The 17150-nt window shown below is 52.0% G+C and overlaps 7 protein-coding genes across 7 annotated transcripts; 3 read left to right on the top strand and 4 right to left on the bottom strand.

Annotated features, from left to right (window-relative positions):
- Positions 1-1247: 1247 nt before the first annotated feature.
- Positions 1248-5457, top strand: tif32 (putative eukaryotic translation initiation factor 3 subunit EifCa). The gene is made up of 4 exons (XM_025685734.1): positions 1248-1577; positions 1704-1928; positions 2015-4389; positions 4449-5457. Exons 1-4 carry the CDS (start codon positions 1536-1538, stop codon positions 4972-4974), a joined length of 3168 nt encoding a protein of 1055 aa, XP_025534419.1. The 5' UTR covers positions 1248-1535; the 3' UTR covers positions 4975-5457.
- Positions 5458-6199: 742 nt separating this feature from the next.
- BO79DRAFT_182810 (uncharacterized protein) lies at positions 6200-8290 on the bottom strand. Its single transcript, XM_025680248.1, has 2 exons — positions 7193-8290; positions 6200-7104 (listed from the first exon to the last, which is right to left on the bottom strand). The coding sequence occupies exons 1-2, from the start codon at positions 7912-7914 to the stop codon at positions 6531-6533; spliced, it is 1296 nt and encodes a 431-aa protein (XP_025534418.1). The 5' UTR covers positions 7915-8290; the 3' UTR covers positions 6200-6530.
- Positions 8291-8454: 164 nt separating this feature from the next.
- Positions 8455-9395, top strand: BO79DRAFT_182807 (peptide alpha-N-acetyltransferase complex B subunit NAT3). The gene is made up of 3 exons (XM_025680247.1): positions 8455-8683; positions 8744-8975; positions 9099-9395. The coding sequence occupies exons 1-3, from the start codon at positions 8515-8517 to the stop codon at positions 9268-9270; spliced, it is 573 nt and encodes a 190-aa protein (XP_025534417.1). The 5' UTR covers positions 8455-8514; the 3' UTR covers positions 9271-9395.
- Positions 9396-9640: 245 nt separating this feature from the next.
- Positions 9641-11445, bottom strand: BO79DRAFT_204528 (MCT family MFS transporter). The gene is made up of 2 exons (XM_025681793.1): positions 11059-11445; positions 9641-10996 (listed from the first exon to the last, which is right to left on the bottom strand). Exons 1-2 carry the CDS (start codon positions 11241-11243, stop codon positions 9868-9870), a joined length of 1314 nt encoding a protein of 437 aa, XP_025534416.1. The 5' UTR covers positions 11244-11445; the 3' UTR covers positions 9641-9867.
- Positions 11446-12100: 655 nt separating this feature from the next.
- On the bottom strand, positions 12101-12708 carry BO79DRAFT_67357 (uncharacterized protein). The gene has a single exon (XM_025689582.1). The coding sequence runs from the start codon at positions 12468-12470 to the stop codon at positions 12156-12158; it is 315 nt and encodes a 104-aa protein (XP_025534415.1). The 5' UTR covers positions 12471-12708; the 3' UTR covers positions 12101-12155.
- Positions 12709-13248: 540 nt separating this feature from the next.
- Positions 13249-14319, bottom strand: BO79DRAFT_211842 (DNA-directed RNA polymerase core subunit RPO26). Its single transcript, XM_025683091.1, has 4 exons — positions 14159-14319; positions 13743-14036; positions 13551-13670; positions 13249-13478 (listed from the first exon to the last, which is right to left on the bottom strand). The coding sequence occupies exons 1-4, from the start codon at positions 14191-14193 to the stop codon at positions 13445-13447; spliced, it is 483 nt and encodes a 160-aa protein (XP_025534414.1). The 5' UTR covers positions 14194-14319; the 3' UTR covers positions 13249-13444.
- A 221-nt stretch (positions 14320-14540) lies between these two features.
- Positions 14541-16328, top strand: BO79DRAFT_204523 (C2H2-type zinc finger protein; the record flags this gene model as incomplete). Its single annotated transcript, XM_025681792.1, has 2 exons — positions 14541-14619; positions 14683-16328. 2 exons carry the CDS (start codon positions 14541-14543, stop codon positions 16326-16328), a joined length of 1725 nt encoding a protein of 574 aa, XP_025534413.1.
- Between the last annotated feature and the right edge of the window lie 822 nt (positions 16329-17150).

Genomic DNA, 17150 nt, shown 5'->3' with positions numbered 1-17150 from the left:
AGGAGGAGAGGCTGAACTCGACTTCACGATATATTGAACGTGAGTAAGAATCAGACGAAGGAGTAGAAAGAAGAAGAGGAAGAAGAAGAATAGAATTAGGGAGAGCAGGAAGAACCAGGAGGATTTGGCTGGGCAAAAAGGAAAGCGAACGACTACTGCTGGACCAGAGGAGGAAAAAGGGAAAAAAGGGAAAAAAAAGAGGGGGGGGGGGAAAAGAGAGAGGGAAATAGAGAGGGAAAATGGGAACTTTAGTCTTGGTATTAGTTGAGTTTAGTTAGCAGAATTACTGGCAGTAACTAGCAGTATAATCGGGGAGAGAGAAGAGAGAAGAGGTGGTCTGTGAGTCGCAGGGGCAATCCGTTCATTTCCCACTGGAATCCATACTCCGTAATTCTTCTTTCCCTCCCCCTGAGAGTTGAGGAGAGGAAGTTGGCCAACTAGTTCAGTTTAGTCGATTTAGTTCGACTGGATAGCTCGGATGCAGTCAGCACAAAAAAAGGCTGTTTAGCAGGCGTTTTTCCGTTTTGCGTCAGGTTGTACCCTCCCTCATGCAGAAGCCCTCTTTTTGCTATTCTAATTCTTATTATAGATATAGTTTCCATGAAATGAATTGTTTGTTGTAGCATTGATTATTTCTGGAGGAGGCTCATCAGCCTCACGTGGATGGATCACTGCTTGATCCCCATCCTATCCAATCAATTCATCCCCTGAGCACTGTTGCCCTCAGTCTCTCCTCTTCCCTCCCCAATCCCCATACTACTAAGCTCCTAATTATACCGAGTACTCCCGCCCCCTTCATCAGCAGCAACAGCAACAGTAGCAGCAACACTCTTGTTTGCTTGTCGCAAACCCTGTCAATCGTATATTTTATTTTCCATCTAGATACACTAGTCCATAGTTCAGAAGCTTGGACGCGTTCATGACAACATGTTCTTATTTCACTGCAAGTGATCGTCTCGTCTCAAACGGGCCAAACAACAACAGTCCATCCGGGAGAGGAGGGAGGAATGAGAACAGCCATTTCCAAAATGGTGGAAATATTTGCAGAATAAAGGTAGGTCTTCAATGGAATGAATGGAATGAATGGATAAGAAATAACTATATGTGTACAATAAATCATTCCCATGGGGACAATTCCCTGCAATCCCAAGCCATAAAACACGGGGATAAACACGTGACCCGCATCGCTTAACCCAAAGTGGGAACGCCGGCGGCCGGAATTTTCGCGGTTCGCACAACGAGAGAGTCAGAGAGCGAGAAGAGAGAGAAGAGAGAGAGTTGCCCTTGTCTGTCTTTCTCAACAAGATTGACTGCCTGACGTTCTCTTGTCTGGGTCTTTCTCGCCGACCGTCGCGTGGCAGCCTTTCTATCTTCAGGCTCCTCCTTACGCCCTCGACTCCCTGCTGCCCGCCTGTCGTTGTGCGATCCGACGTGCCTTTTCTTCCCTTTCGACCCTTCTCCCAGTCGAAGGATAGCATCGTCGTCTTCATCCACCATATTGTGATCGCTTATCCCAGCCGCTATCGTCGCCCACCATGCCGCCTCCGCCTCACATCAAGCCTGAAAATGTCCTCAAGGTACGCCAGTCCGGTTACTTGTCCCCGATTATTATTCGATTATATCGTCGGAATGTTACGTCGTGGGATGGGAAAGGAAACATGTGGTGATGGAAAAATTCATGCTGACCGGTATCTTGTCCTCAGAGGGCTCAGGAACTCATCGCCGTGGGTCAGGCCCCCGCCGCCCTCAACGTCCTTCACGAACATGTCACCTCCAAGCGGACGCGCAGCAGCCCCATCGCCTCTCTGGAGCCGGTGATGCTCCTCTTCGTCGAGCTCTGTGTCGATCTTCGCAAGGGCAAGGCCGCCAAGGATGGTCTCTACCAGTACAAGAACATCGCCCAGAACACCAACGTCGGAACGATCGAGGTAGGAGGATTTTTCTTTTTTTTTCCTCCCCTTTCATACACTACATCCCTCCCCCAACTGCAGTATCTAACCCTTCACCGGTATAGGTTGTTCTCAAGAAGTTCATCGAACTCGCCGAGAAGAAGGTCACCGAGGCTCAGGCCAAGGCCGATGAGATCCAGTCTTCTCTCGAGTCCGCTGCCCCTTCTTCCAACGTTGAGGATCTGGAAGCCATCGAGACCCCCGAGACCATCCTGCTCGCCACCGTCTCCGGTGAGCAGTCCCGCGACCGCACGGACCGTGCTGTTGTCACTCCCTGGCTCAAGTTCCTCTGGGAGACCTACCGCACCGTGCTCGAAATCCTCAAGAACAATGCCCGCCTTGAGGTTATGTACCAGACCACCGCCCTGCAGGCCTTCCAGTTCTGTCTCAAGTACACCCGCAAGACCGAGTTCCGCCGTCTGTGCGAGCTGCTCCGCAACCACGTCCAGAATGCCGCCAAGTACTCCGCTCAGATGCACGCCATCAACCTCAGCGACCCGGATACCCTCCAGCGCCACCTGGACACCCGTTTCCAGCAGCTGAACGTTGCCGTCGAGCTGGAGCTGTGGCAGGAGGCCTTCCGCAGCATTGAGGACATCCACACCCTCCTCAGCCTCAGCAAGCGTCCCGCCAAGAACGTCATGATGGCCAACTACTACGAGAAGCTGGCCCGTATCTTCCTGGTCAGCGAGAACTACCTCTTCCACGCCGCGGCCTTCAGCCGTTACTACAACCTTCTCCGCCAGTCCGCCGCCACTCTGGCTGCTGGCCAGGGTACCAAGAAGGAGAACCCCTCCGTCACCGAGGCCGACATGACCAAGGCCGCCTCCTTCGTCCTGCTGTCCGCCCTCTCCATCCCCGTCATCAGCACTTCCCGCTCCCGCGGTGCCCTGGTCGATGTGGATGAGGTCCGCAAGAACAAGAACACCCGTCTCACCAACCTGCTGGGTATGGCCTCTCCCCCCACTCGTGCGGTGCTGTTCAAGGATGCCCTCAACAAGGGCCTGCTCAAGCGCGCCCGCCCCGAGATCCGTGACCTCTACAACATCCTCGAGGTGGACTTCCACCCCCTGTCCATCTGCAAGAAGATCACCCCCATCCTCAAGCAGATCGGTGCCGACCCTGAGATGGAGAAGTACGTCCTGCCTCTGCAGCAGGTCATCCTGACCCGTCTCTTCCAGCAGCTGTCTCAGGTCTACGAGTCCGTTGAGCTCAAGTTCGTCTACGAGCTGGCTCAATTCCCCGACCCCTTCCAGATCACCCCCTCCATGATCGAGAAGTTCATCATGAACGGCTGCAAGAAGGGCGACCTCGCCATCCGTGTCGACCACATCTCTGGTGTCCTCACCTTCGACACCGACGTCTTCTCCTCCGCTAAGGCCCTGCACCCTGGCAGCGCCGCCGGCTCCGCCGAGAGCGAGGTTGGCTCCGTCCAGCGCCTGCAGAACACTCCCGCTGAGATTGCCCGCCTGCAGCTCACCCGCCTGGCCAAGACCCTGCATGTGACTTGCATGTACGTCGACCCGTCGTACAACGAGGCCCGCCTGCAGGCCAAGCGTGCCGCCCTTGCCCGCGCCGAGGCTGGTGCCGCCAAGGAGCACGAGGAGACTCTGGCTCGCCGCGTCATCATCGAGAAGAAGAAGGAGGCCGCCACCGATGCTCTGCAGCGCAAGCAGCGCGAGGAGGAGACTCGCAAGCGCATCCGCACCCAGCAGCTTCAGGAAGCCGAGAAGCAGCGTCTGGCGGATGAGCACCGCGAGCGTGAGAAGAAGCGCATCAAGGATGAGCAGGACCGCATCCGCCAGCAGGAGCTGAAGAAGCAGCTGGAGGAGCTCAAGACTGGCGTCAAGGGCATTGACATCAGCGAGCTTGACCTGAACGAGCTCGATGCCAACCGCCTCCGTGCCATGAAGCTGGCTCAGCTGGAGAAGGAGAAGAACGAGCTTAACGACCGCATCCGCACCACCGCCAAGCGCATTGACCACCTGGAGCGTGCCTTCCGTCGTGAGGAACTGAAGCACATCCCCGAGGACTACGAGAAGCAGAAGCAGCGCGACATGGAGATCTACGAGGCCACCAAGGCCGAGGCCCTCAAGGAGGCCGAGGACAAGCACAAGGAGGCCGTTGCCCTCAAGCACCGTCTCAGCCGTCTGGTGCCCCAGTTCAACAGCTTCCGCAAGGAGGTGTCCGAGAAGCGCCACGAGGAGTTCGAGAAGCGCCGCAAGGCTGCTGAGCGTGACTTCGAGGCCAAGAAGAAGCAGCGTATCAAGGAGGTCCAGGAGCGCAGACGCCGTGAGCGGGCCGAGCGTGAGGAGGAAGAGCGCCGCCGCAAGGAAGAGGAGGAGCGCATTCGTCGCGAGGAGGAGGAGAGAACCGCCAAGGAGGAGGAGCGCCGCCGTGTCCTGGCTGAGGAGAAGGCCAAGCGTGAGGAAGAGAGAAAGTCAGTATCCACCGTCGCCCAATTCGTCAAAGACCACTAATTGCTAACCCGCCTTACAGGAGACTTGATGAACTTGCTATCAAGCAGAAGCAGCGTGAAGAGGAAGCCGAAGCTCGCCGTGCCGCTCGCCGGACTGGTGGTGTTGAGCGCGAGGCTGCGCCGGCTCCCGAGCGTGCTGCTCCTACGGAACGCATTGCTCCTCGTCTCAACCTGGCTCCTCGCACTGGTGGTGGTCCCAGCTGGAGAGAGCGCCAGGCTGCCAAGGAGGCTACTGGTGGCGCTCCTGCTGCTGCTCCTGAGCGTGCTGCTCCCGAGCCTGCCCGCGAGGAGCCCGCTCCCGTGCGCAGAGGCTACGTGCCTCCTCACCTGCGCTCGGGTGCCAGTGCTACCCCTGCTGCTCCCGAGCGTGCTGCTCCTGCTCCTTCCACGGAGCGCTACGTTCCCCGTGCCATGCGTGAGGCCGGCTCTTCCCAGCCCCCCTCCCGCACGCAGACCCCCGGCTCCAGCTCCGACAAGACCGAGGAGTCCAAGCCTGCCGCTGGCAAGTGGGTGCCCAGATGGAAGCAGCAGCAGGGTGGCCAGTAAATCGCATGATGACATGAAAAAGTTCTTTGGATGTTTGATGAAAGGGCGTGTGATATGAGTCAACCTTCCTCTTTTCTCTTTTTTCTCTCTCTCTTTCATCCTTGTGTTGTATAAACACACAACTCTCATCCACCTACAAACACTTTTCCGCCCCGCCTCCCCATCTTCATGTTCGCATAGTACCTTTTTTGTCTCCTTCCTTAGCCTCAAACCCGGTACGATTCTTCTTTTATTTTCTACCTCCATACTGTTCCTACTACGTCTTTTAGTTCTTTTAGTTGATGAGGTATGAACTTTTGCGAGGTGAGAGAGAGAGAGATAGATATCGGGGGTTCTTCACACCATGAGGTTGTAGTTAAAGCTCTTTGCCTCCCCCCCCCCCACCGCCAACTGCTTGATTTAATTTTTCTTTTTCTGGGCATGCCATGTCAATTGATTGATTGATTTTTACTTACATTACCCGATCTCATGGTTTTTTTTACCAAATGCATAGTATTTTCTTTCGTTCCTTAACCACTATCCTTGGCTCGTCGTAGTGTATATATATCTCACATTATTACACAAAAAGTACGGAGTAGATAGACTGTGATCGGCATGAAACCACCGGTATCATGCACCACCAAATATAATTCGTTTCAAACCAATAATCAAGTGCAAAGAAAGTAACTGTCGTACTACGTACCTAAGTACCATATCTACTTATTCTTGCTATATGTCTTCCATCATCTGCTTTTTTCCTTTTTATTTTCGTTTTTATTATTTTTTTTTTTTTAATTTCCTTTTGGTCCCCAGTTGCTCTGTCTCTAGCCTTACCTCAATACAACAAGGAAATAGGAACTAGGAAGGTTCTGTCTTGTCACCAATACAAACAATACCTGAAACAGACCCATACACTTGGTGAAACTGTACCTGTGACAGATTTTCTCAAGAGACTAGTTTTGTTTTGGTTTTGGTTACATTGGGCTAATAATTAGTACCGAGAACAGACAGAGTATGAGAAAGGGGGGATAAGGGAAGAGTAATGAATGTATCAGTTATTTGTGAGATCAACTTTTATTATAATCTGATACCTTATATTGAGTAATATACCAGGAAAGTGGTCTATGCATTGAGTGTATGTATGGACTTCTATGGTGTCGAATTGGAAATCAGTTGGAGGTTTGGATGTGTGGGTCATGGATATTTGGATATCGGTGAGAGATTCTGACAGGACAAACTGAACGAGGTCATACTTTGCTTAAATCTGGTGGAATGAATGAATGCATAGCGTTTGTGGAATATGTAGGTGGATGAAAATAAACAGAAAGATGGATGGATGGATGGATGGACGAACCCAGATGAATAATCTATATACTAGAAAGGAAATTTGCAAAAGGGGGTATGGCCGCTATCTCTGGCAGTAGTACTCGAGACAATATGTCTGGGATGTCAAGGGCAAAAAAAGAGAAGACAAAAAAAGAAATTTATCCCGTGAGAAGAAGAAGAAACTGGTAGCATCCGTCCTTTGTCTATATCCATTATCCCTCCCCCTTTACCTTTAATAAATAGTCATCATCTCAAGCAGCAGCCACTTCGGCTCCAGCGGCTGCTCCGAAGAGCTTCTCTCGCCATTCACCGCACACTGCCTCGAAGCCACTGACTACGTCTCCGCAGACTCGGCCGGCTTCGCGATCCCGGAGTCGGCGGTCCCAGTCACCTCGTTCGATCCACCGGGTCCCCTCCTCCACGCCTTCTTCCTCACGGCGGAGGTCAGCTACAAGTTCGCGAGCAGACCGGAGTCGTCGCGATGCCGTGGACGTAAGCTGGCGCGACTCATACAGCGTATCGCTCAGGCCCCGGAGCGACAGGGTGATGTCGGATGTCTGCGACACAAGGGTCTGCAGGGAGACAAGAGGGTTCAGGGCCGGTGACTGGGAGGGGGTAGTGGGTCTTGAGGAGTGACGTGGCTGTTCCGGGAAAGGATAGGGGAGGTTAGGCAGGAGTTCTTCGTCGATGAGAGGAATGAGCGCATCTATAGCATCTGAGGAAAGGAGCGGGAATGGCGAGAAAAGGAGAGGGTGGGTGAGGGTCTGAAGTGCCCGCGTCTGATGGGTAAGATGTGAGGTGATGGACGAGTGTGCAGTGATGAGTCTAGATTTCAAAAGTTGTGTTAGCCGGTCATTATTCCGAGCAGACCAAGACACCCTGCCAAGTCACAGACAACAACAGATCCACCTACCTCATGGCATTGTTTTCAATCCCACTTTGCCCGCCAAGATCCCGGAGAGCTTCCACCGCCCGTTGAATCACAAAGTCATTCTCACTGCCATTGTTCTCTAGTCCGCGACGAGCCAGACTCTCAATCTCCGCCATCTGCATCTCCAGGCTAGGCGGCATATCCGCTTCCTCGAAATCCGAATCGTTTCCATAATCGGACCCATCATATTGCGACTCGTGCCGCCGGTGTCGATGGGCACCATTACGGGTCTTGGGCTTCGGAGGCTGCAGAGAAGAATTCCGTTCCGACGAGTAGCCCGATGAGGGTGTGCGGGCCCCGGTGCCCATGCGGTGGTATGCATCTTCATCGTCACTGCGATCCACATACTGTGCGTCAGGGGCCCCGGCATCCTGGCCCGACGTGTATCCGTAACCACCTTCTTCCTCCTCCCATGCATCCGCGAGCTCATCGGCCAAGTTTCCTAGTCCGCCGCCTTCGTTGGCAGCACCGCCGAAGTCGCCCGACATTCTATGGGAGCCATTGAATGATTGAGTGTGGTGAGGGCGGACGTCCACCGGAGAAGAGGGGATGGATGAACGAGGCGTATGAGGCGACCGAGGCGACCGGTAGGAAAAGCCGTTGGGAGCGTAGGTACCAGGAGAAATGGGGTCGATGTCGATGTTGGAGGAGCGACTCCGAGTATGGCGGTGAGATATAGTCAGGGGAGGTGGGATGGACGGCATGTTGCAGGATTAAAGGAGGGGAAGAGAGAGAGAGACGAGGATGCGGTGTAGGCGTTGAAGGGTCAAGGAGATAGTTTGGCGTGGAAAACCTGACGGTCTAAACAAGGGGAACAGGGGTTGTTTGTTGTAGATTCTTTGCAAATCGTAAGTGGCTGCCGCGAAGTAAATAACGAACAGGGGAACGGAAGTCAATGGTGGATCGCCGACCGCATCACCAGGATGCTTTTCCACGCAGCCAGTTGTAAAGGACGGGAGGGGAAAGAGGGTAAAAGGGTAAAGGAACGAAGAAGTCGAGACCGGCTATCCCGAGAACGAAAGAGTCGAAATGAAATAGAGAATGAGCCGGGGAGAGAAAGAGAGAGAGAGGAAGAAGGAGAGGAACAATGATAATAATATAACTAATGAGGGGGGCACAGAAGGAGAGGGAGAAAGAAGCCCGACCCTCAAAAAGATCTCCTCCCCGTGACCGCCCAAGCCCCGATTGACTCGCCGATCAACTCCCCAAATTGCTTCATCTTTCCCCTCCATCTATTAGACTATCTGCTCGAGAACCACCTCCCAACCTTCACCCCAAAGTAATAAAACACACACACACCAACAATGAGCTCCATCCGGCGCATGTCCCCAACGGACCTCCTGTCCCTCAACCTCACCAACCTTGACCCATTGACCGAAAACTACGACCTCGGATTCTACCTCAATTACCTCATGCGATGGCCCTCCCTCTTTAGCAGCGTTCAGGATCGCCAGGAAGGCATCGTGGGTTACAGTGAGTTTCTTTCCCATCACCCTTCGAGTTGTAATAATCACCACTAATGCGCGTCATCAGTCATGGGCAAGCTCGAAGAACAACCCGCCTCGATGCGCCATTCCGAACACTACACGCCATGGCACGGCCACATTACCGTTTTAACCGTTGCGCCCGCATGGCGCCGTCTCGGCCACGCCCGTCGTCTCACCGAACGTCTGGAACAGGGCTCCGATATCAACGATGCCTGGTTTGTCGATCTCTATGTGCGAGCGGGGAATAAAGTTGCCGTGGGGATGTATAAGGGCATGGGGTGAGTTCATACCCTCCTTTTTTCTACTTTCATTTTCTCGCTTTTCCTGTCCGAGCCTTTGTGGTTTCACTCGGTTCCCCGCAAAAAGGAATATGATGATGCTAATAGGGGTGTTCTATGCAGATACTCCGTCTTCCGCCGAGTAGTAAACTACTACAGCGACGATCCAACAGGTTTCTCCGATTCAGGTGAAGATGCCTTTGATATGCGCAAGCCGTGCAGTCGCGATAAGAAACTCCAGCATATCCGGGAGAATGGGGAGGAGTTCTTGGTGGATCCGATTCATGTTTCGTAGGACGTTTCGTTCGGGCGGGGATGATGATGATGGATAGATCAGACGGGTCTAGGTATATATACATATGATGGTGTGAAGACGACAACGAGGGTCGATGAATAGCATAAGATAAAAGTGGCTTGTCGGTCGGTTTGTGTCTAGCATTTGGTGTTTGGGCGTTGCCATTGCTATTATTGTTTCTATTCTGGGTTGATGAACGGACGTGTCATGCCATGCATGCTGAGTGGACTAAGGACGGCTTGAATAGAAGTCTAATGAGACTAGGACTCATTGAAACAATACAGGCTTGAAATGGTATCTATGCTGTGCATTATATTAAAATCAATCAATTTGAATCGTAATACATTAAGCAATATGTTCTAATCTAGTTCTTGAATCTTATCTATCGTAATCAAAAGATCAAACTTTTATCATCCCAAGAAAAACACCGGTTCTCCCATAATGCATGATGCAAATGCAAATGCTTGGATGGAATATGCAACTCTTTTGGGTCATCAAGTATTAAGGTATCGGTTCTCATCGAGGTGAGTTGATGCAGTCGCAGCGTAGTTGATAGAAGTGGGAATAGGAGTTGGTGTGTTTGTTGTCAGGCCGCGCTCACACACGCGCGATAAGTCTCATACTCGAGCGAGAGAATCTCAGCGCGGCAAAGACGGAGGCAGATGTGATGAGACAGCAGGCTGTGAAGAGCTGCACTCCCAGGTAGCTGCCCGAGTTGCTCAAGATGGCTCCGCCGATAGGTGTACCGATCAGCAGTCCGACAGAGGTGATTGCGAACACCATGCCTAGACGAGTTCCCAGGTCCCGGATGTCCTTGGTCAGAGTCACCATCACGACCGGCGGAAGTGACACGAAACCGCCGGAGCAGAGACCATACAGTACGGAGAGAACGATGATGCCTGGCGCATTGTGGACTCCGATCCAAGCGAAGGCAAGAATAGCGGTAGCGGTAGCTGCAGGAGTGAGGACGTTCAGGGGACCCGTGTGGTCTGCGATGAAGTTCGGACAGATACGTCCAATGGTGGACCCCGCATTCAGCATGGAGAGCAGATAGAATCCGAGGGTGGAACCAACAATTCCGGTGTCGATGGCATAGGATTGGATATAGAAGAGGAAGTTGTAGAATCCAAGGAAACCCAGGAACATGCCAATGCAAAACATCACAAAATGCGGCTCCTTGAAGGCAGCCAACTGGACCAGCTTGCGCTTCTCTGTCGGCTGGAAGCGCATACGCATAATGCTGTATGAGATGCAGCAAGTTCCGAAACAGAGGAAGCCGATAGCTCTAGTTGCCCAGGGAAAGCCGACCTTGTGCTGTAGCTGGTCAAACATGATCGGGTAGATCACACCTCCGATACTGCTGCCCGAAGCGGCAAGACCGTTGGCCAGACCACGTCTCTTCTTGAAGTACTGAGGCAAAATGGCGACGGATGGGACGAACAGACATCCGGCAGACAGACCAATAACGATACCTTGGGCCAGAATCAGCTGCCAGAACTTGGTAGCAAGACTGGTCATCATCAACCCAAAGGGAAGCATGATGCTTCCGAACGTGAGCAGAGCACGGAAATAGCCTGCATCGAAGAGAGGTCCTGTCACCACACCAAAAAGCATGAGTAGGAAAGCCTGGAGTGAGCCAATCCAGGCGATGTTGGACGATGACATGTCGGACAACAAGTCCTGCTCATAATACGTTTGGAAAGCACCCCAGGTGTTAATGACACCCCTGGCCGTCATCTTTCGTCAGTTGATGACCTACATGGTACCAGAGTAGAGGGCCTCACATACCATGAGTTGAAGAAGAGGAAGAAAGAGCCTAGCACTTGGATCCATGACTTAAAGCCGGTATCAAAGATCGGTTCCTCTGAGGGTTTTTCCTCTGACGGAGTAGGAAGTTCATGGCAGTCGCCATTGTTGTTTGCAGTGAGGGATCCCGCAACAGCCTTCTCGTCGTAATCAGCATTGGTCCCCATTTTCCACCCCAATAATAAGCGATCAGACGGACCGTCTGGTGGAGTGGACGATAAAGGTAAGGGTTGGAGGGCGAAACAGACAGCGGATCAGATAACCCTAGTAGCAGTCGACGTGAACACAGCCCAAACAGCACTCACTGAGAGCTTAAATCACCACTTAAGATATATTTCTCCGGACCGGGGGACTAGGAGCAGAGAGGAGGGCGACCCCAGGTGGAGGTCAGGCTCACACTATATACTGTGATTAGAAATGAATCATACTAGCGGCACACAGTAAAAATTTATTAAGGTAGTGCCTCCAAGCCCCGGCTAAGACTAAGCTTGGGAGCTAGAAAAGCAGACTCAACCAAGACTGAGTAAGAGGATCCACTCATCGGTGGCCATTCATGTTGACTGATCCCCTGGGAGTGGGAATGGAGACAGTCAAGGGAACCAGGCTCTGGCTGATGCCCCATCGTGGGAAGGGAGCCTACTGGACCAGCAATGAGCGGGTTCCGGGTAAGCGATGGAGTCACTTGCCGAGGGACGGAGCCACCGAGCCCATTCTTTCCCCAGGAACATGTCTTTGATGTGTTGTCGGGGAGAAGTTGGAGAAATTAGAACACGAGCATGGGTAATTGGGGAAGGAAAGGGTACGCCCTGCGCTTCACAACTGCGGTTATTGAAGGTATGCTCTGCATAAGCACGATTGGAGGATGACTGCAGATAGTGGACTTTTAGTGTGTTTTGGGAGGATGACAGCGTGCCGATTTATCCAGGCGGGGGCCGAACTGCATATCACTTCTTTTTAGTCCATACTGTACCTGGTCTGTTGACCTACTTATTCTTGGCGAATGCGAGACACAAGGATGAATCACATTGTCCAGGCTTGACAGGTCAAGGAACGGTCCGTCCATCTTGAGCCCGATCCTCCTAGAACGAACAGTGTAACTGGCGACAGAGAACATAGCGATAGCAGGGCTTACTGCACGCTGAACTGACCCACCAAAAACTATTAACAGCAATAAGAAGGATGCTTAATTCGAGACCTTCAAGGCGCTTGCTTATTCGTAAGCCAGAAAATGCGGGATTGAAATTCTTCGGAGATATCGGTCTTCGCTCCGAGTTTGTTTCCCGAAACAAGACGGTCTCATCGCCGATGAAGATCGGCTGGCAGAAAAAAAGGTGAGGAGAAGTTGTGTCCCTCAATAATGGGCTGACCACATGCCGCCAATCACGGCATATCATCTTGCATTAGTGTTTTCCGTGCAGTTCGGCAATGCGAGACAAGCCACGACGTTCGAATTGTGCTCTCCGACTCGGCTGTTTCAGTCTATACACTGGCGGTCAGAGAAGCGCGGACCGAAGTCCGTACGGCAAAGTCAATGAATCAACTTATCCTACTTGTCCAAATTATACTCCGAGTGAGGCATTTGTGTCGCCTAGATCCCACTCATTGATGACTCTTAGCTAGTGATCATGAGCAATACATTGAACGCAACACCTCTGCTATGACTCCTACGTGTTCTGTGGAGGCTCTCAAGAGCAAGCATGTCGAAGCATTTGATGGGTCAGACGATTTTATGACGTGGTCGATAAGAATGGAAAAGATAGAGGAAAGGCCATCATTTCCTACAGACTCGTCGCAGCTTGACGTGAGCATCTGAAGCATGTCATATCTCAGAAAAGGAATGCTCGCGCTTATCTACCGGGAATGTGGGAACAATGCCATGTGAGGAGTTGACGCCATACTTGCAGTTGCATCAGAGCGCCAAAGTATTCATCTGCAACAGTGCTAGTCACAAAAGTACCTTGTCTGCTACCTCATACATCTCCAAATTGGGGTCGTCATGCGTATCAGGACATGAAAACAGACCCGTTGATGTGGATTCTACATGCGGAATCACCTCTGTGAAGACGCCATTGCCTCTAAAGCAGTAGATCGCGAACAAAAAGGCCTAGATTATTCCACACCAAAGCATGTCAACATCAAACTTTTTTGAATTTTACTAATATATAGACTGCAGTGCGTTGTTCTTTTGAGTTTTCTTTGTCTTCCCAGTGTCCCAGTGGCTGCCTAGGCCAGTATGGCCCGCTACCCTACTCCGAAACTCCAAACGCTATGCTGCCCAGAGGGAAAGATCCTTAGACCAAACACATACACAATAAAGTACCAAGAAGCCATTTGGAAAAAAAAATACAACCACCTGTCGTCTCCGCGTCTAGAGTAATTCTTCGCAAGTCCAGTCCTCGTACCTGTATCACAAAAATAATGATTAGATCGAATACGTCAAATTGTCAAACCACACATGGAGAAGGCCCGCTTACCATCCGTCGGGAAGATATCTCCGCACAATCAGTGGGATCTTCTTCTGGTTCAACTCCTTGATGGCGATCTGTAGAGGATCCGTCTCGCCCTCAAGATCGACGAGCACCGGGGCGTTCATACTAGAGACATGGTCAGCATCCGATTGCGCTTCTCAACCCATCCTTGATGCCGCATCGATTGCCGAGACGAACCTGATCTGCAGGGCCCGAGTACCCAGGACACGCGCGCGCTCGTACTTGGTCATGTATGGAGTTGTCTGGCGCTGGTCGTTCGGGACCTTCTTCTCCCGCGTCTGCTCCATGACCTTGCCCGCATACCCCGCATTCGGGTCGCCTGAAGCGACAATGTGGTTTCCGTTGACAGCAGGCGCGTATGAGCCTTCGCCATATTCATCGGCGCCTCCTTCTGCGACATCGACATCCTCGGGGTTTAGGAAATCTTCGGGCTCGTTGTCATCGTACTCCTGCTCCGGCTCGTAGTCGTAACTATAAGACAATCCTAGTCAGAACATCGAAACTTTCACCTAGAAGACATGACGACTATCGACAGGCAACGCAGACGCGCAGCATTGGCCTGCGCAAGCTCTCATGGGGCGCCGGTCTCTTACGTTTCCTCAGCGTCGTGATCTCCGTAGTCAGACATGGTGGCGGATTAAGTAGGGCAAAATTGGGGCGAAACACCAATCGAATATGGCAGTAACGAAAACAATGACAGCACCGCGACCGGGCCGGGTTGAGGACGAGACAATGAACTGTTGCGACGGGCTTTTCTTCCTCGTGAAGAAATCGAAGTCGCGACTCTCAGAACCCGGAAAAAGTTCCTGTTGCTCGTCCGGCGCTAGACTCCTTTGGGTGCCGCTGTTCACCGCCTCGGCAAAATTTCTGGATGTCGTCGTGCAGCCATCACTTTCATCTTGATTTTTCTTTCCTTCCTGTCGCCAGTCCAGTGCTCATTAATCAGGCTTGGATGGTCTAGAGGGCCGCGGAGCTATGGCCCAGAAGCGAAAAGCCTCGGGGGATCTCCCCAACGCGAAGCGGCTACAAAGCCGGACAACGCTGGACGATGTCGGTAAGATATGCCTAGAGGCCGAGTCTAGATTCCGTCTGATACTAAATGTCTCCGATACTTCAGACCCAATATATGAAGAAAAACACTCAGACCCCGAGTATGACTTTTCGGATGACTCCAGTGTCGCCAGCGGTAGTCTTCACGAGACACCAGCTACTCCAATGTCGACTATCTCCGCTAGATATCCTTCAGAGCTGAAAACTCACCGCTGCCCTTTCGAAGGTTGCACGAAGGCCTTCAACCGTCCAGCACGACTACAGGAACATTTGCGCTCACACAACAATGAACGACTATTCCGCTGTACCCACGACGATTGCGATAAGACGTTTCTTCGAGCATCGCATCTGAGCCACCACATCAAAAGTGCCCATACCGGTATCAGAGACTACGTATGCGATCGTCCCGGTTGTGGGAAGAGCTTCGTAACTGGCTCACGGCTTCGTCGACACATAGCTGCTCATGATGGAAGAGACAAGTACCGCTGCACAGAATTTCCGCCCTGCGATGAGACCTTCCGGAAACACTCGACGCTCCAAAAACACATCATGAGCGTGCATTTGAAACAGAAACCCTTCTCTTGCCCGCACATCGACCCGACTACCGGCCAGAAATGCCCAATGGCATTTGACACCGCAGGACACCTTCGAGCTCATGAAAGTCGCATCCACACCGAGAAACGATTCACCTGCACGGAGTGTACTCAGCATGCCGAGCAGGCCAACCCATCATCATCATCATCCGAGACTCCCGCTCCCACCACATCAACATTCCCGACCTACGCCCTTCTCCAAGCCCACATCCGAACCGTCCATCCCCCACAGTGCCCCAATTGCAACCTGACCTGTTCCACAGCCCGAGAGCTCCGCCGTCACCTGGAAGTCAGCCACGGCAACGTGAGTCTAGAAGAGCGGAAAGTCTTCCCCTGCACCATACCCGGTTGCGACAGCAGCTTCACCAAGAAGGGCAACCTAACCGTGCATATCCGCACCGTTCACCAAGGCGAAAAGCGCTTCGTCTGCGGCGAGACCGACCTGTCCATGTCCAAGCGAGTCGTCGGCTGGACAGGCACCGACGGCTGCGGAAAACGCTACGGAAGTAAACTCGCCCTGGAGGAGCACATTCGCACCGCACATCTCGGCTTCCCCAACGCCAAAGCCGAGCGCCGACAGCGTCTAGGTCTGAACAAGACACCGGACCCTCACCAAACCGGACCGTCCGCATTGGCCGCTCTCACAGGGGAGGGTTATGCCGAAGAGACCGGTCGACAGATCACCTGCTTCATCGAAGGCTGTCCACACCGGTTCCACAGAAACTACGATCTGTGGGTCCACATGGGCAGTAAGCACGGATGCACCGAGGACGAAATCCGCGATATGTTCATGCAGCGCGCGCTACTGGCGGATAGCAATGAGCCCGTGACCGGCGACATGTTCGGTATTTATGGACTCGAGTTCGATAATGATGACTCCTCCGCTCCTTATGAACCGTATATCTTGCATGCGGATGCAAAACCTGGTCTATATACGATGGGCAATGGTGGTGACCCTACAACTAATGAAAATAACCCCGGCGACTTCCCCAGCAACTTTGCTGATGCTATGATTCAAGATGTCGATGTCGATGTTCCTTCTTCTTCTTCTAAGATACCCAGTGCTGATGATATGGCGATGATTGATCCTTTGTTGGCGTATAATATGGCGGATTCATAGGGGAAAATCTTTTCTTTTCTACCTTATCTGGTCTACTTACATTTGTTTGACACGATTTCGGGTTACATAACGTTAATTCATGATCAAAAGATACTTAAAAGTAAACATAATGAATCGTCTCTAGTGTCTATTTTTGTTTTATCTCTCTTTCCCCCTCTCTCTTTGACTCCTACCCTTCTCCCTATCCATGATTTTGTCTCGAACGATCGAGCTTCTAGCTAGGTAGTGTCTCTAGATGATTCAAATGCGAAATGCAACATGTTTCCCACACCATCCGGCCCCCAAGATGCGCAGCATCCAGTTGCCACATGCGTAATAGACAAGGAAAATGCAAGCCAGGGGAACGCATTCCATGCAAGATCATCAGTGTCGTCAACATCATGTATAGTCAATCAGCCAGCCAGCGAAGCGGCATCATCGTGACAAGAGAGGATATTTGCAAGTAGGAAGCCAAGGATGAAAAGAGTAGTCAGTAGTATACATAACAGTGAATGCATGCAAGCACCTTGAACCAGCAAGGCAATGAATAGAATAAATCAAAGTAATACAATCACGAACAAGAACAATAGAGAGGCGGGTCCTGGACGATGTCATCGAACACTTTTCACAAACGTTGCACGGTTGCCGCGGCGATCTCACGAGGAGGAGAAAAAGAGAGGGTTGCCCTGTAGATAGTAAGGTCAGCTTACGTTTGCACATACAGAAGGTGAGTGGTGTGAATGGAGTGTGAATTGGGGAAAACGTCAACAAATGAACTTCATGGTCTTTTCCCCTGGTTAGGGTCGGACCACTGTGCGGTGAGGTGAGATGAGATGACTTTTC

The sequence above is a fragment of the Aspergillus costaricaensis genome, assembly GCF_003184835.1.
Source record: "Aspergillus costaricaensis CBS 115574 unplaced genomic scaffold BO79scaffold_53, whole genome shotgun sequence".
Taxonomy (NCBI): Eukaryota; Fungi; Ascomycota; class Eurotiomycetes; order Eurotiales; family Aspergillaceae; genus Aspergillus; species Aspergillus costaricensis.
This window is presented reverse-complemented; position numbering and strand designations above follow the sequence as displayed.

Excerpts from the sequence above, each read along its gene's own strand:
- tif32 (XM_025685734.1), top strand. The coding sequence starts at position 1,536 with ATGCCGCCTCCGCCTCACATCAAGCCTGAAAATGTCCTCAAG. Across the intron at positions 1,578-1,703 it reads AGCCTGAAAATGTCCTCAAG|AGGGCTCAGGAACTCATCGC; the intron begins GTACGCCAGTCC and ends TCTTGTCCTCAG. Across the intron at positions 1,929-2,014 it reads CCAACGTCGGAACGATCGAG|GTTGTTCTCAAGAAGTTCAT; the intron begins GTAGGAGGATTT and ends TCACCGGTATAG.
- BO79DRAFT_182810 (XM_025680248.1), bottom strand. The coding sequence starts at position 7,914 with ATGCCGTCCATCCCACCTCCCCTGACTATATCTCACCGCCATACTCGG. Across the intron at positions 7,105-7,192 it reads ATTGAAAACAATGCCATGAG|ACTCATCACTGCACACTCGT; the intron begins GTAGGTGGATCT and ends TTTGAAATCTAG.
- BO79DRAFT_182807 (XM_025680247.1), top strand. The coding sequence starts at position 8,515 with ATGAGCTCCATCCGGCGCATGTCCCCAACGGACCTCCTGTCCCTCAAC. Across the intron at positions 8,684-8,743 it reads GGAAGGCATCGTGGGTTACA|TCATGGGCAAGCTCGAAGAA; the intron begins GTGAGTTTCTTT and ends GCGCGTCATCAG. Across the intron at positions 8,976-9,098 it reads GGGATGTATAAGGGCATGGG|ATACTCCGTCTTCCGCCGAG; the intron begins GTGAGTTCATAC and ends TGTTCTATGCAG.
- BO79DRAFT_204528 (XM_025681793.1), bottom strand. The coding sequence starts at position 11,243 with ATGGGGACCAATGCTGATTACGACGAGAAGGCTGTTGCGGGATCCCTC. Across the intron at positions 10,997-11,058 it reads TTCCTCTTCTTCAACTCATG|GGGTGTCATTAACACCTGGG; the intron begins GTATGTGAGGCC and ends GATGACGGCCAG.
- BO79DRAFT_67357 (XM_025689582.1), bottom strand. The coding sequence starts at position 12,470 with ATGATATGCCGTGATTGGCGGCATGTGGTCAGCCCATTATTGAGGGAC.
- BO79DRAFT_211842 (XM_025683091.1), bottom strand. The coding sequence starts at position 14,193 with ATGTCTGACTACGGAGATCACGACGCTGAGGAAAC. Across the intron at positions 14,037-14,158 it reads GATCACGACGCTGAGGAAAC|TTACGACTACGAGCCGGAGC; the intron begins GTAAGAGACCGG and ends ATTGTCTTATAG. Across the intron at positions 13,671-13,742 it reads ACTCGGGCCCTGCAGATCAG|TATGAACGCCCCGGTGCTCG; the intron begins GTTCGTCTCGGC and ends CCATGTCTCTAG.